This window comes from Miscanthus floridulus, chromosome 10 (assembly GCF_019320115.1).
Source record: "Miscanthus floridulus cultivar M001 chromosome 10, ASM1932011v1, whole genome shotgun sequence".
Classification (NCBI taxonomy): domain Eukaryota; kingdom Viridiplantae; phylum Streptophyta; class Magnoliopsida; order Poales; family Poaceae; genus Miscanthus; species Miscanthus floridulus.
In genome coordinates, this window is record NC_089589.1 from 138214903 (window position 1) to 138232655 (window position 17753).

A 17753-nucleotide genomic window follows, 5' to 3' on the forward strand; every position below is an offset into this window, starting at 1 on the left:
GAGGAGACTGTTGAAGCATGAGCCCAGCAAATTTTACTATCCAAGGGTTTAGGAGTACCACAAAACCTTACTCCTACAGCCTTTAGCCCACAGTTTAGGGATCGCAGCAGTTGTGGATCGACCCTGCTCGATGAAGAAGATGCGAATGTGCCTCATCCGGTGGACGGCATCACTGAACCCATCAATGTCGAGTTGTACATCCGTCAGGAATGGACAAAGGACAAGGTGGCGCTCGGCCAGGCCTGGCCTGTGAGAGACGGGGCCATTAATGGCCGCCCAATTCCACAGGGGTACGTTCGCGTCACCATTGACAGAATACTTGATAAGAAGTATAACAAGATACACATTGAGTATCCCGCAGCCGAAGATAGGCCGAAACATGGTCATAACAAGGGCTCTCAAGTGGCCTAGGCAAGCGCTTCATTAAGCTTGACCACCAATTGTCCTCTGATGATGAGGACGACTGCGAGTCTTCGCTCACCCGCGATGATCACTCACCATCTCCCAATAGAGATCACTCCCCTCCTCATCCCTTACCATCACCCCCTAGAAGACAGAGATCTCCTTCTATTCCTCCTCGTCCGACTCCATCTTCATCAGCCCCGAGAAAAGAGAAGACTCCTCCTCCTCCATCTTCATCAGCCCCGGGAAAACCGAATTCTCGTTGTCATTTTTGGATTTTTAATTTAAGAACCAGCGGTGAAGGGTTATTATTGGCGGTTTCAGAGCAATCGGTAGTTATGGGCTGGTAGTGAAGGTCTGTTCTGCAGTAGTGAGCCCGTGCTCTTGAAACCACTGGTTGATGAACAACCTAGTCAAAACAAACAGAACGCTAACTCATGCTGTCTTGGGTCCTTGGAGCATGCCCATTCATGCACCACCGTTTCCTTGTTGAGAAACCATTTCTTCGTCTCTCATCATTAACTCTCATGTCACGTTAGATTTTTACATACTCCACGTGACAAAATATTTAGTGCTATGAAAACTAGCTGAGGTGTGGGAGGGGTAAGAACTGCCCTCATTGGATGGAGATAGTACTGCTAGCTGCATTGGTGTGCCTAGTTGTACAGGGATCGGCGTATAAACTAGGTTGAGGTCAGTAGGAGTATTATATGTTTAAGTAAGCTAGCTAGTTTTTTGACCACGTTGGCAGCAGCGGCGTGGCTCATAGCAAGTGAGTTATTTGTGTATTCTCGTGGTCGTACGTGTTTGGAAGACACCATCTTTACCGTCACAGCCTAGGCATTGAGCTGGTGTGATAAAGTAGAGCTATATTTCAGATAACATTTGTAGCAAATATGTACGTATTTCTTTTCTTATGCATGAACACATTACAGACACAGATGCTTACACATACAAGCACCATAATGAATATTTGAGCAAGCTACATGAAAATGACACGGATACATTTATTCGTCTCTAAGAATACATACATTATTAATTCATAAATTAATTGGTTTATTCGAGAGCTACTAACAGTGGAAGATTATCTTCTAGATAGACTCCATATGTCTCTTGAGACTTCGCTGTTCTAAGTTTGGATGAGGTAGAATTAACTCGGAACAGGAGATTATTGTCATGGACTTCCTTCCATGAAACCCGGTGGTGGTGGAGGGAGGGATGTATTGGGTGTTGGCCCATCCTCTACAATGAACACTGCAGCCATGCCCATCGCCAAATGGAACTCGAAGTGGCAATGCATGAACCATGCCCCTGTATGCACCAAACAAAACAAACCATGAATTAGATCTCCTTGGAGTTCAACTTCTGTGTCCAACTAAAAAAATTATGACAAGATTCAATCTTTTCAAAAAAATGTAAACCTCGTTTTTCAAGAAGTCAAATGTTCTCGTCATAAATATTAGTGAATTTTATATAATTCGTTAAATTTATGACTATTTGACTTCTTAGAAAGCGAGATATATTGTTTTTGGGATGTTAGAGGGAGTATATTTAAAGAAAACCATAAATTACGTTATAACATTTTAGTGGTTTATTTATAACATCAAAATAGTGAATATATAGTTGGTCAAATTATCTTTGTAGACTATATGTCGATGTCATGCTAAATGCCACAAATTTTGTACCAGTGATTGAACGGACGCACACGCAAATCAAACACACGTACTAACCTGGATTGTCGGCGACAAATCTGATGGCCGCCCAGCCAAGATTGGGGACGAGGACGGTGTTCTTCCTCGCCGGGTTCACCAGGTTGAACTTGGCTTCATCCTTGGCCGCGTCATAGTTGCCGATCCCCTGCGCGAGGACGAACATGTCGTGTCCATGGAGGTGCATCGGGTTGGAGTCGCTCTGCAGCATGGCCGTGCTCTGGAACACGATGTCCACCACGTCGCCGTGCCTGAACCGCCGCACCACCGTCGCCCTGGACGTCGGCTCCAGCCGCATCTCCACGGGCCCGAACGGGATCAGGGCCGGGTCGGTGTAGTTGAACGCGCTCGGCGGATGGTCGGGGAGCCCCGCCGTGCCCACCACGCCGTTGCCGCCCCGGCGGTAGTAGTGCGCCTCGAGGATCGGCGTCGCCGTCGCGTCGTGGAAGGAAACGTTGTTCATGTTTGCAATCACCTGGTTGCTCTTCGGCTCGTCCCCTCTCTTGCACGACTTGCGGCCGTGCCGGCAGATGGAGCCCAGCCCGAGCGTGACGTAGAGCCGCTCGTCTGCGCGCGCCGGCACCCGCGCGCGCTGCCGGTGCCGGAGGCCCGTCAGGTTGCCGTGGAAGTAGAAGGACTTGATGGTGTCGTGCTGGTGCGGCATCTCCGGCGCCACGACGTCGGCGCGGCTCGAGTTGGTGACCCCGCCGGTATACTGCAACGTCCCTCGGGTGGCGAACTCCGGTGTCTGCGTGTCCGGCGGAGGCGCCTGGATCGGCTGGGCGGCGATGTAGTACCTGCCGGGTGCCGCGTCGGCGACGACCAGGGCGTCCATCGTCTCGCCCGGCGCGATCACGATGACGTCCGTGGTGTAGGGCGTGACGTAATTGGAGTCAGCGGCGACCACCGTGAACTTGTGCCCGGCGATCTTGATGAAGTACTCGGAGAAGAGCGCTGCGTTGATTATTCGCAGCAGGTACGTCTTGCCGGGCTCCACGTCCAGCACGTACCCATCTTCGAAGACGCCTGCAAATTCAGCACCTTGTGAGTAAATTTGTTCATATATGTACCATGTGAAAGGAATTCTTTTGGATCTGCATGGACATATATCTACGCATATGTAGCTAGGTATAGTAGTATACTCGTGCAGTTACAAAATAAATGATGTGCTTAGACTTTAGACAACAACATCATATACAAGGATAAAACTTTGACTAATAATATGTTATATAAAATATTGGTTAACAAACAATTTAATAAATTAACTGTGTTTTATACAAATTTGTTCATATCATTTTCAAATATCTAGTCTCAACATAAATGAAATAAATTTTGAACCAAACATTTACAACCTGAATGAAGGGGGGGGGGGGGGGGGGGGAGTATATAATAAGGCCGGTCTCAATAGGCGTTTCATAGAAGTTTCATGGACATTAAATAAGGTAACATGTCATAATATACATGAAGAGATATGATAAATAATTGATAGGATGAAATGAGTTTCATGGAATAATACTTGTCTACACTGTTTTTAACGTATAAGAGTCTGGGAAATGGCCTAAGAATAAGAGGGGTTGACTAGCTACCGGAGCAGTTGAAGAGATCTCCAAGCTTGCCGTTGATTGTGGACCCACTGGAGAATTCGTCATATAGACCTCTCGAAAAATTCCTGTCCACCGCTGCAAGGTCCTTCTCCCACCATTCCCCTGCCATGCACATATATCACAGCAGCTCAGCTGAGAAACTCTGCTGAATTGCTGGTAAGTGATATTTATTTATTCATTCATCGGTGAAAAACAAACCTATGAGAATGGGGATCTCTTTGTGAGGCTTGGGAAATGGGTAGGAGGCGGCGCCGTTCCGGGGTCGTATGATGAGAGCGCCATAGATGGTTCCCCGGAGGAAGGCGTCGTGGGCGTGCCACCACAGGGTGCCTTCCTGTCCGGCGACGTCGAACTGGTAGGTGAAGTTGCCGTTGGGCCGGATGGGGCGTTGTGTGACCATCGGCACCCCATCGTTCCAACAGTTTCGCATCTGATACACTCCATGCCTGGATGAACGAAAACGGGCTCAAATATAGCTAGCACTTTGAATATCTACGTCAGGTTGGAGTTATATGTCTATGAAATTATTTAAAGGAACTGTCTAGTTATATAGTACATATAACGTAGGAATAATAAGATTGTTAATTAAAGGAACGAAAATCACAAAAATATATGCCGAGCTTTTAGAGGGTTTAACAATTGAGATACCAATGGATTGTGAGGTTGTAGGGCGACTTGTTGACAACGTGCACGATCACTGTGTCTCCCTCGGTGACCTCTATGGTCGGCCCCGGCAACTGCCCGTTCACCACAGTGACCGGAATCTCGTTGCACATGTGCGTCATATTCACCTGGCTCACCTGCTCATCAATCAATGCAATTCCACCAGCGCATGCATGCATGCCCACAATGTTCAGTAACACACTTCAGCAGCGGCAAATTAAATAATACTGCGAGCTAATGGTCGTGCTCATACCACGAACGTGTGCTCGACGGTAGCCGCCGCCACCGGCGGTACGGCTGTGGCCGAGAGAATGATGGAGACGGCAACAACGGTGACAGCAGCTGCCATCGGGGACAGCAACGACGATGACGATGACCGAAATGGTTTCATTGTGTTGTTTTGCTGTGCTTTGTATAGTTTGTTTCAAATGCTCTGCACGTCTACTTCTATATGTGGTGTGTGTTGATATGTGGCAGGATGTATGTTTGAGCTGAATATATAGCAGAGCAGACATGGTAGCGTCCTCAGGAAGCAGCATGATCTATACGACTAAATAAAATAAATAGCAGCAACCTGATCCGGTCAAGATGAAACTAGTAAGTGTAGTTACCTGCGTAATCACAGTTGATTTCAGAAGTCTAAGCACGTGGCTTTGTAATCAATCCTAACTGAGGCTTTGCGGCGCCACCAATCACTGCCTTGTCCCATGAATCATCCTTGCATCTTATTATCATAATACTAAGGAAGACGTCTTTTTTAGTAATACAACAAGGGGCTCTTGCATTGTTACCCCTGTTTTGTATTAAAATTGTGGTTTTGCTCCTATTTTTTTAACTTTGTGAATTTACCCTTGTGTTTTCAAAACGAAGCACCACTTTGCCCCTATTCCGTCATCCTCCCCCAATGGTGTTAACTTTTATACAAAATGACAAAGATGCACATGTGATTTTGCCCCTGGTTTCTAAAGCTATCTGTGATTTAACCCCTGATTTATAACAATACATTTATATTGTATTTTAACAAAAAAAATGGTTAGATTTGGCCAAATAAATTTGGCACAATTTATAATTATTTTAAATCACTTTTAATATTGAAAAAATATTTAAAATTTTAGTAGCATCTTAGCAAAATTTTAATAGCATTACGGCAACAATAGGAATCCATCTGTCGTTCCGAGATCACCCCAACACCAATGCCATGAAGAAATAATACTTATGAAATGATCTCAGCCAAACATATCTCCTTCGTGCAACACAGCAACAGGCAAATGGGACTCCACAAAGAAGCAGTCAAGAAACTTCGAACTGGAAAGCAGCCTCGACGACGACGACAGCGGCAAGTGCATGGACATCGTGCCGTACAGGTACCAGCAGCACAATAATGGGAAAGCTGCGAGCCATGGCAGCAAGCACATGCACTCCTATGAGGATGTGCATTGGAGAAGAAGCAAGGAGAGCACCACGTCGATCTCCAGGAGCCGTACGTTCTCTCTCACAAACACGCCGTACCACAACGATTGGCTGCCTACGACCGTGCCCCGCCACCGCCCTGCAGGCTGCCGACACCCCGTGCGACGCCGAAGCACTGCGGCCCGCGCGCCGCTGCCGTCCTGTGCGCCGCGCGTTGACACCCTGTGGCCTACGTGTCGTCGCCGCCCCGCGTGCTGCCGCCGCCGGACTCCGCTCGGTTGCCGTCCTGTGCGCCGAGCGGCACGGCATCCGCACCACGGGCTTGGGCCGAGCGCCGCCGCTGCCCTGTGCATGCCGGGCACCGCCGCTGCTCCGCCCGTGACCGAGCACCGCGGCCGGGATCCGCCTTGGCCCTGTGGGTCGGGACGAGCAGGAGGCTCAAGATAAGATAAGGGGCAATTCGATCTTTTAGCCTATGTGTTTTGGGATTTTGAGTTTTTTTAATTTATTTATTCCAGTCAATCTAATGGACGTGCGAACCAGGGGCAAACAGATGATTCGTTTCAAAATAACAAGGTCAAAATCACAAAGTTAAAAAAAGAAGGGTAAAATCACAATTAGACTTCTAGACAGCGGCAACAACATAATTTTCCCAATAAAATATGGACAAGTCAGAAGGTGACGCGAAACGGTCAAAGTCATTGTTATCTGCGTGATCACTCTTTGGATGTCCAAAAAACTTTTTGGTTGTCAACTTAGCTCCATAATATAATATAGCAAGGAGTAAACTATTTGTCTGCTTAAAGGATATATATATCGATGTGTAGTCAGTGAGATTGAAACAACACTATTGGCGAAACATGTCTGCATTCTTGATTCTACTTGAATGCTTCTCGATCGTCAGCAACACTATTGGCTACAAATAAATGGCAAAGAGTTTAGACGACTTCCAGCTCCCCTTTGTTTCACTAGGCTGGGCGTGGACTCTTCTATCTCATTACCAACCTCTACCAACCTCGTATAACATGTCCTCCCTGTGACATTATAGACGCCGTACAACATAAGGTGTCTCGATCGTGTCTGTATATACATGTCGTATATATTTGCCTACTCTAAGTATTTCAATTCAACATGTATAATGTTTGGTTTATTCTACTTGAATGCTTCATTTAACCAGGTTGGATGTGCAATCCAGTTACTTCAGCTGCTTTGACTTTGTTTGAAGGATAAAAAAACTACCTTTGGCAACTATAGTTAGATGCAGGAATGAAATGCATGCCTGGTAGTAATTTACTGTAAAGATCATTTTGACTAGTTTATAACCTTTTTCAGGTAGATTGCATGGGGTAGAATCTTGGAAACTTTTTGTAGGTTCAGATTAATGTGATGGTAGGTTGATTAATTATTGGGCCAATTCATTTTGACATGTCACCTGGTCAAATAATGTGGCAAATACATGTAGCCTCTATGACGGTCCAATGGAAGTTGCTTGCTAACTGATCATATTCCATACTCCTCTCTATTCGGATATAAGTCCATTAGGACTGTCCTTAGTCAAACACCTATAAAAGTGACCATCAATGGCTAGAATTTTGTGTTTATTATTGACACCACAAGATTTACGTAAAAAGTGACCATTCGTGAATTTTTTAAAAAAAGAGCAACTGATAAATATAGTTGTTATGATAAACATACAGCTTGCCACAGTGACCATAATATTACTGAGATAGCATCCATAACACAACCTTGTAGCCTATATGGATAACAGGAAATGCATGGCTGTTGTTTACTGTAAAGATCATTTTGATTAGTTTATTACCTTTCAGGTAGATTGGAAGAGGTCGAATCTTGGAAAGTTTTTGTAGGTTCAGATTAATGATATGGTAGGCTGATTATATTATTGTAAATGGCAGGCGCGGTCATCTGGTGCCGGTTCATTTTCATATGCCACCTGGTCAAATATTTGTGTCACATATATATGTAACCTGTACGATGGTCCAATCCGATGTTGGATTTTAACCACTAGTGCAGGGGTGGGTTTCAGTCCCGGTTGGGAAATCCCCTCTAGTCCTGGTTTTCCAACCGAGACTGTCAATCCGGGACTAAAGGCCCGGCTTTAGTCCGGGTCCTCTCAACCGTGATTGATCTGGGACTTCTACCAACCGGGAGTAGAGGCGGCTCTAGCCCGGGCCCCAGGCGTTGCCACGTATTACACCTCCAGTCCCGATTGGTTATACCAACCAGGACTGAATGTCTCTTTTTTTCTTTTCTTTCTTTTCTTTTCTTTTATAGTTTCTTTGCATTGAATATTGTATGCACATATTAAGAGTGAAACTAATTAAGTAAGATGCTGTATATTACAATGATCATCCATCCCATAATCAAATTTCATACAAACCATAATAAATGTAAACCAAGTCATTACACACTACATGTCCAAGTACTCCCTAAAGTTCATGCAAAGATAGTATGTCACCACTAATACCTAATGAAGTTGACTTTCTCGTATTTTTAATTCGATGAAGTATAGGTCACCCATGTGGTATCCAAAAATATCATTGATGAAGAGCAACGCATTAACTACTGCACTCTCCCTTGCTTCACAACTACGAGCACATGGTCTACTAACGACGTTTAACGGTGCTCGAGAAGTCGGTGGGTCTCCCCTCTTAGTCGCAAGCAGCTTTGCCTAAAATCCTTCCGTAGTGAGTGTTGGCCATTTATGAGCATATTTTCAATCATAACCCAATTGATACATTGTCTGGTTTAGAGTGGCTTCAAAACTACATCCTTTGTAGGTTAAGTCATAGTCCTCAACCTGTAAGTTTTGGCAGAAAAAAGGTTATGAGAACCAAGCTTTGCAACATATAACAACAAATCCAGATATAAGCTATGAGTTCGACTTCAACTTTACCACATTATTTCGGTTGTTCTGAGCAATGCTTGCACAAAAGCCCTCAACATCATGACGCGTGTCCGCATTTATAGCTTGTATCAGTACCGAGGATAGTGTAGGCAGGGTGTACCCAATATTCGCAAGCTTAGTTACACATGCAATGACAACATATTTTTTGTGCAATAGTCTGCTGGGGTGCCTTTATTCTTATCTCTGAGATTTGTACAACACCTCTACCCCTCCTAGCAGCGATGGAAAAGTCAATTGGACATTGGATTAATGGACCATTATCTACATGAAAGGTGTGAACAACCACTTACACCAAAATTTGAGAGTCTCTTTAAGCCAAATGATTGGGTCAATTACCTACGGTACATTTAAGAATCACATATATATACATATCATAAAATATAGTTATACAAGCGTATTTGACACATTAATTTATTAGAAACATATAGAGCTGCTTACTATGCTTGGATGATAAAACGGTACATCTAGCAACACTAGATCGAATCCCATACACTTTACATAGCCGCTGAAACCTATGACTTCCGGCGGAGGGAGACGACGTCTAGCCATCTCTTCTCACTAAAGTCAATATATCAAAAATCATATCACTGGAGACAATATTTTTCATACACGAAAATGCATATCACTAAAGTCATTTTTTTTCATAAGTCTGCAAATATCAAAATTCACATCACTAAACCCTATATATCAAAATTCAAATCACTGTAGTCAATATTTATCATATACCAAAATGCATAAACACTAAAGCTAATATATAAAAATTCATATATGTATGTCACTGAAGTCAATTTTTTATAAGTCTTTATATATCAAAATTCGCATCAATAAACCTTATATATCAAAATTCATATCACTAAAGTCAATATATCAAAATGCATAACACGTCAATATATCAAAATTCATTGTAGCATCCTGTTTTAAAAATAAAACCAGATACACACCATATGTGAGCCAAGGAAGTCAAATCTCACATATATCTACAAATAGAGGTAATATCAATAGACAATGCTTAATATATAACATACTTAGTATAAAGGATATAACCTTAGACAGCAAACAGCGAAAAGACAACTCCGATCTTCGGGCGAAGACTCCAATTCCATAGGGACAACTGACTGGTTGATCACAAGCCTAACTTCTTCAAAGGATATAACCTTAGACAGCAAACAGCGGAAAGACAACTCCGATCTTCGGGCGAAGACTCCAATTCCATAGGGACAACTGACTGGTTGATCACAAGCCTAACTTCTTCAAACTCTAGCACTCTGGTACCCATCCGGGATTTTTATCCAAATAATTGAAAAGTAAAACAAGCGTAAGTACATGTCATACTCAACAAATATAACATGGGGTTCATGAGGCTCAAAAGGCGGACATTGGTTTAACTACGATTAGCTTTTAATGAGTCATGATTTTAAGTAGTTGAGTAGCATCAAATTTAACATAAGTTCATATAAACACATGACCAGATAAATATGAATAATGAATAGCATAAACAGTAATCATTAGTGAGCATCTTTATCATCAGTATTATTAGTGTTCATCATCTATTCCGTAAGGGTTCCAAGGCCTCTCGTGACCGTGAGCACGACTGATATACCAATTTTAAACTCTACAGAGGTTGTACACTTTCACCACGAGCCATGATTTAACCTTTCGCCTGAGGCGACCAACCTCTTGACCCAGTACCAAGGAAGGTCGGCAAGGTTCACTATGAAGCCTTTCAAAGGTTCGTCTAACAAGTTAGGGCCGCTAAGGATTCCGCATCAACCAGTAAGATCCCTCCCCCAAGGGGTGACTAAGGAAACCAAAGTGCACTCCCTTGGCAGGCCACAGTGACCATAATATTACTGAGATAGCATCCATAACACAACCTTGTAGCCTATATGGATAACAGGAAATGCATGGCTGTTGTTTACTGTAAAGATCATTTTGATTAGTTTATTACCTTTCAGGTAGATTGGAAGAGGTCGAATCTTGGAAAGTTTTTGTAGGTTCAGATTAATGATATGGTAGGCTGATTGTATTTATTGTAAATGGCAGGCGCGGTCATCTGGTGCCGGTTCATTTTCATATGCCACCTGGTCAAATATTTGTGTCACATATATATGTAGCCTGTACGATGGTCCAATCGGATATTGGATTTTAACCACTAGTGCAGGTGTGGGTTTCAGTCCCGGTTGAGAAACCCCCTCTAGTCCCGGTTTTCCAACCGAGACTGCCAATCCAGGACTAAAGGCCCGGCTTTAGTCTGGGTCCTCTCAACCGTGATTGATCTGGGACTTCTACCAACCGGGAGTAGAGACGGCTCCCGCCCGGGCCGCAGGCGTTGCCACGTATTACACCTCCAGTCCCGATTGGTTATACCAACCGGGATTGAATGTCTCTTTTCTTTTCTTTTCTTTTCTTTTATAGTTTCTTTGCATTAAATATTGTATGCACATATTAAGAGTGAAACTAATTAAGTAAGATGTTGTATATTACAATGATCATCCATCCCATAATCAAATTTCATACAAACCATAATAAATGTAAACCAAGTCATTGCACACTACATGTCCAAGTACTCCCTAAAGTTCATGCAAAGATAGTATGTCACTACTAATACCTAATGAAGTTGACTTTCTCGTATTTTTAATTCGGTGAAGTATAGGTCACCCATGTGGTATCCAAAAATATCATTGATGAAGAGCAACGCATTAACTACTGCACTCTCCCTTGCTTCACAACTACCAGCACATGGTCTACTAACGACGTTTAACGGCGCTCGAGAAGTCGGTGGGTCTCCCCTCTTAGTCGCAAGCAACTTTGCCTAAAATCCTTCCATAGTGAGTGTTGGCCATTCATGAGCATATTTCCAATCATAATCCAATGGTTAGATGTGGCCATGTGATTTTGCCCCTGAAATCCTCCCCTAACGGTGTTAACTTTTATACAAAATGACAAAGATGCACATGTGATTTTGCTCCTGGTTTCTAAAGCTATCTGTGATTTAACCCCTGATTTATAACAAGACATTTATATTGTATTTTAACAAAAAAAAATGGTTAGATTTGGCGAAATATATTTGGCACAATTTATGATTATTTTAAATCACTTTTAATATTGAAAAAATATTTAAAATTTTAGTAGCATCTTAGCTAAATTTTAATAGCATTACGGCAACAATAGGAATCCATCGTTGGTTCCGAGATCACCCCAACACCAATGCCATGAAGAAATAATACCTCTGAAATGATCTCAGCCGAACATATCTCCTTCGCGCAACACAGCAATAGGCAAATGGGACTCCACCAAGAAGCAGTCAAGAAACTTCGAACTGGAGAGCAGCCTCGACGACGACGACAGCGGCAAGTGCATGTACATCGTGCCGTACAGGTACCAGCAGCACAATAACGGGAAAGCTGCTAGCCATGGCAGCAAGCACATGCACTCCTATGAGGATGTGCATTGGAGAAGAAGCAAGGAGAGCACCACGTCGATCTCCAGGAGCCGTACGTTCTCTCTCACAAGCACGCCGTACCACAGCGATTGGCTGCCTACGACCGCGCCCCGCCAGCGCCCCGCAGGCTGCCGACACCCTGTGCGACGCTGAAGCACTGCGGCCCGCGCGCCGCTGCCGTCGTGTGCGCCGCGCGTTGACGCCCCGTGGCCTACGTGTCGTCGCCGCCCCGCGTGCTACCACTGCCGGACTCCGCTCGGTTGTCGTCCTGTGCGCCGAGCCGCACGGAACCCGCACCACGCGCTTGGGCCGAGCGCCGCGGCCAGGCGCCTCCGCTGCCCTGCGCAGGCCGCGCCCCACTGCCGGGCACCGCCGCTGCTCCGCCTGTGACCGAGCACCGCGGCCGGGATCCGCCTTGGCCCCATGGGTCAGGACGAGCAGGAGGCTCAAGATAAGATAAGGGGCAATTTGTTCTTTTAGCCTATGTGTTTTGGGATTTTGATTTTTTTAATTTATTTATTCTAGTCCATCTAACGGAAGTGCAAACCAGGGGCAAACGGATGATTCGTTTCAAAATAACAAGGTCAAAATCACAAAGTTAAAAAAGAAGGGTAAAATAACAATTAAACTTCTGGACAGGGGCAAGAACACAATTTTCCCATACAACAACTGCTTGAGTGTTTGTTTTTTACCATGAAACTCTCAAAGCAAAAGGATTTTACCACAAAACTATCAATACCAGACAGATTTGGCCCTCTAACGGGTTCCAAAGCTGGATTTGTATTTTCCTCTAAACATTTTTTTTAATTTTCTAAAAAGTCATACTAATTCATTCCATGGATTTGGACATCTAACTAGTTCCAAAAGGCCAACGGCAGCGCCAAAAATTTGGGCTGCCCTTCGGGGTGTGAAGAATGAAGATGTGCAGAGAACTTGGAAAATCTTGGGCTAGGGAACGGGTAATAGCATATTATTTCTCCGGCCTCTATTGATCATTTACTAAGGCAGGCATAGTTGCAAGGCTCTATAAATCCTTGCATATCTTTTTATTTGTTTATGTTTCATATATATTCTCACAATTTAATCTCAATACTTTCACATGTGAAACACAAATAAATTGTCACAATTGAATCTCACAATTCAGCACCCACAAATAATGTAGCACGTTAATACTCAAACATTTAGCATATAGATTGTCTCCTCCAAATAATTTCAAGCAATATAAACATACTATCCTTCTATTACTGGAAAAACTATGTAAATATTATCATGTGTATATCAAACTAGGTCATACCGTCACAAACATTAAAGGCTTGTATGGATACATATGTATTCATCTGAATCCAAATATGTTGAGGTGGATTATGGTGGAAATTAAACTAAGTGGCTACATGTGCATCCAAACAAGGCCTAAGTGTCACACTGAAATATATACGGCTCTCAAGCGCATACATCTTCAGAATATAATACGTTATAGTTATACTATCTTACATAAAATGGATCATTACAATGTATAGATTTATACAGTATTTCTAGCTATGATCTTTTCATCTCCATCATTGTGGAGCCAATGCATCATCTTGGTCTTATCAAAGGAGCCTTCTAAATGTTTCATCTTGTGGGGATGATTAGTAAAGAATGTGATATCATGGCAATATGGTTGTATTCTTAGGCATCCTAAACTCTATCACTATCGGTGTGATTCCCATTCATGGGTTGCTCGATGAACAATTCTGTGACCATCACTTGTTGAAGGATGATGTGATGAGTTCGTCACACCATTTGGAAATCTTTATGAATGAATAATCATCTTTCCTGTGCACCCCCTTCTAGGTGTCCTACCCCCGCTCCCTCCTTTGGAAATCCTTTTCCTTATGTAGTTTGTGCAAAAATCAACTATCTCCACGGTAGTGTATGCCCCGATTGTAGATCACTCTAGGTGAGCATGGCTTAGTACATATCCATTCAAAGTGAATATGAACCCGAGAGAGGAGGCGTCATAAGGAGCGACCAAGGAGCTAGCGATCTACAAAACCATGCTCATCGATGGTTTAGTAAAAATTGATTTTTCCTGATGCCGGCGATTGTTTCGCTAGCGGTTCATAAGGACCAGGCGTCACTAGTGTAAAATACGTGGGCGCAGGTTAATTAACACCAATGTAAAACGCTTTCCATACCAGCAGTTGAGTAAAGAAAACCACCAGGCGATTTGCTTAATTGAACCGCTAGTGTAAATGCACTATTTACACTGGGGGTTGTCTTAAGTGAACTGCCAGTACATTTGTTTTACACTAGCTATTCACTTAATTGAACTACCTTTAACAAAATCGCAATAAATTTTGCTTCTTCCTCTTTTGACCAGAACTATACAGCCCGAGCCACCTTCCATTGGTGGCAAACTTGGTGGTCCAAAAATTGCAAAATCCAATGTTACTAGGTGTGCCACTTGCCACTTGTTATATAGTTTCACAAGCAACCATTAGGATCAGGTCCTCTGTGGGTACTATGTGTGCGAGTTTCTCAGATAAAATGGGCGATACACCATGAACCCTAGCGAACTAAGTATTAGTCATATGTGAAATTTTGTCGTTAGTGTTGCAAATGCATTGGTCACTTGTAAATATATGATGACTACATTGTTGCCATCAAACGGATACACGCCTCCAAGATAAAAGACACCATCAACATATGCGAGGACATGTGCCGATTCATCATGCAAGAAATTCTTAACTTCGAAGGGAAATATTGTGATGATACCTCTAAGTTAGCACAGCCATAGTACCGAGATCTTGTGGATTTTGCTAGGCTAGAACTAAACAAAGATGATTATTAGAGAATTCTTGGAACTTATGAGTTGAAAACTTTGATGTATATATTTGGGTTCATGACTATGGTAGAATGAAGTAAATACTGTTTTTTCATGCATGGAAATATAATTTCTAGTGATGTATATTTGGGTTCATTAGAATTTTAAAATATAATTACCTCTGGCGGGAAATTTAAATTTTTAATAACACTTCACTGGTGGTTTATGCTACTAAACCATCTCTGGAAATCAATTTTCCGATGTGAATGTTTTACATATAAGCGAACCTCCAGTGTAAATAGATTTACACTAGCGGATCTCAAGAAGACATCTGTGGAATTCGCAATTTTCACTATAGTAAAAATGGGTCTAGAACCGCTAGTAGTAATGTTCTGTGTACCAGTGGAAGTGTCGTCATCGGGTGTTGAAGTCACCAATCCGACGATAACTGGAAGCCAATAATGGTGTCGAGAATGCACCACTACTACACAAAATCTTTTGTGAGGCGTTTCCAAAACGGCCTCAGAGGCGGGCAGGCCGGTTGCCTGCCTTGGTTATTCGTGGCAGGGCAGCTGGCCCAGCAACCACCTCGGTTAATGCTTAACCGAGGCGGGCAATGTAATATAACCGCCTTAGTTAATGCCTATTAATCGAGACGGGCATTATAACACAACCACCTTGGTTAATCATTAACAGAGGCTAGCATTCTAACGTAACTGCCTCGGTTAATAGATCTTAAGGAAACCGCCTCCATAAATAGATTCATGGAGGCGGGCGTCTTAAGATGTCCGCCTCGGTTAATGATTGCACTAAAAAATAATTTATAAATTTTTCATATGAACTCAGACGAAGACAAACTTTATATCAAAATTGTAGCTCTCAACGAGATCTACAACTTTGTAGTTGAAAAGTTTTCGAATTGAAACTGTTTAGGGTCCCAAAATATTGTTGTAAGTACACAGATTTTGAAATTTGGAATTTAAAATTATCAAACAATCATAGTTGTTGACATGGTCTATACAAAAGTTATAGTTCTCACTAGAATCTACAACTTTGTAGTTGAAAAGTTTTTAATTTGAAGATGTTTAGTGTCCCAAATATGTGTTCGAAGGTTATAGGTTTTGAAATTTAAAATTTAAAGTCATCTTGAGTCTCAAATATGTGTTTGAAATTTAAATCTTTTGAGACTCAATTTTTTGAATTTTTTGAACTATCTTTGATGGATATACATCTTATAGCAAAGTTGTAGTACTTGACAAGATTTAAAACTTTGTAGTTAATTTTTTTTCATTTGAGTTCATTTAGTAGCCGAAATATCCAATATAAGATTACGAAATATTGATATAAAAAGATAGCATATTATATATAGACATGAATGAGTGTGTGGTGCAGTGGTAGAGACGTGGTAGTGTTGAGCAGCAGGTCATGGGATTTCTGGAGAGACGTTAAGTTTTTTGGTTTTTTGGGTTTTCTAAAGAACATTAACAAAGGCAGGCATATTAAGACGCCCGCCTCCATTAATCTATTAACAGAGGCGGGCAAATTAAGATGTCTGCCTCCGTTAATCGATTAAGCGAGGCAGGCAAAGTAACCACCTCCGTTAATCCATGATTAACCGTGACCCTTTGGCGGAGGCGGTTGCAATGCCCATCTTTGTTAATAAAAAATGCCCGCCTCGGAAAAGATTTTGTATAGTAATGCGCTTCATCAAGCTAGTGGCAGATGGGTACCTGTTTCCAAGGAGCTGCTGTGTAGGGGGAGTTGTTCCCCATGCCCAACACGGGGGAGGTAGTCGTCTTCACCATCTCCTTGGACTAGGGGTTTTGGTGCCGACACACCGATTCTTTCGTGATTTGCTGTACTACTAGTGGATCCATGTTTCCTTATGATATCTTAACCTGATCTTTTTTGTCAATAAACTATTTACAATGGAAGCCTACTTAGCCTATCTCCAACAACATCACCCAAAATACAAGACCCATTTTCCACGTTTGGGTAGCACTACAGGCAAAGGGTTCCATACCTATTTTTGGTTTTCTCCAATAACAGAACCTAAAAGAGAACTCTTTCTGCAAATGAGTCTCCAGGAGAGACAATACTCATACTGTTGTAACCCAAAATAGGTCTCGCATATAAGTACTCTGTTGGAGGCTGATACAGTACCATCCAAGTCCCATTTTGGGTTTGGGTGCCCATATAAATCATCCATAGGAGACAGTGTTAGGACCCCCACTTCTATGAATGACACATGGCGACCTCTATAAAATAGTGGCTTCTGGCTTTTGTCTAGGACCTGCCTTACCAATTGTACATATGGCACCAGAAAACACCTGTTTGTGACGATCAAGAGGTCTGTCTTTGAAAATCTTTTTTTTACTAGCGTCTAATGCTGTCTAACTAAAGGACTCAGACACTTTATTGGGATAGCAGACCCAAAAAGAGTTTGTTTGAATGCATATGGCTAATTGTTTGCCAAATAGTTTTTAGTGCTGGCTCATCCAAACAGGGGGGCTAAAAGTTTGGCTAATTTTTTAGCCAAACGTCAGGCAAATTTTTAGCCCCGGCTAAAACTAACCCAACCTTATCCAAATGGGCCTAATAAAAAGACTAAATCTTCTTCTAAACATGTAGCACCTGATTTTAAGGATAAAACTAGATACACACCATATGCGTGTCCAGGAATTCAATTCACACATATAGTTAAAATGAAGGAGTAATATCAAAGACAATGCCTTTATTACATAGCGCATAAGTATTTATTACAAAAGACATAGTCTTACTTTACAGTATA

At 42.5% G+C, this 17753-nt stretch overlaps 1 protein-coding gene across 1 annotated transcript; it reads right to left on the reverse strand.

Annotated features, from left to right (window-relative positions):
- Positions 1-1396: 1396 nt before the first annotated feature.
- On the reverse strand, positions 1397-4846 carry LOC136485827 (laccase-15-like). Its single transcript, XM_066482651.1, has 6 exons — positions 4632-4846; positions 4364-4515; positions 3914-4161; positions 3698-3817; positions 2133-3137; positions 1397-1713 (listed from the first exon to the last, which is right to left on the reverse strand). The coding sequence occupies exons 1-6, from the start codon at positions 4767-4769 to the stop codon at positions 1577-1579; spliced, it is 1800 nt and encodes a 599-aa protein (XP_066338748.1). The 5' UTR covers positions 4770-4846; the 3' UTR covers positions 1397-1576.
- Positions 4847-17753: the final 12907 nt, after the last annotated feature.

What these genes read in the sequence shown, in the direction of transcription:
- LOC136485827 (XM_066482651.1), bottom strand. Translation starts at nt 4,769, where the DNA reads ATGAAACCATTTCGGTCATCGTCATCGTCGTTGCTGTCCCCGATGGCA. An exon ending in TACAACCTCACAATCCATTG is followed by an intron (nt 4,162 to 4,363) that starts GTATCTCAATTG and finishes TCGTTCATCCAG; the next exon opens with GCATGGAGTGTATCAGATGC. An exon ending in AGAGATCCCCATTCTCATAG is followed by an intron (nt 3,818 to 3,913) that starts GTTTGTTTTTCA and finishes TGTGCATGGCAG; the next exon opens with GGGAATGGTGGGAGAAGGAC.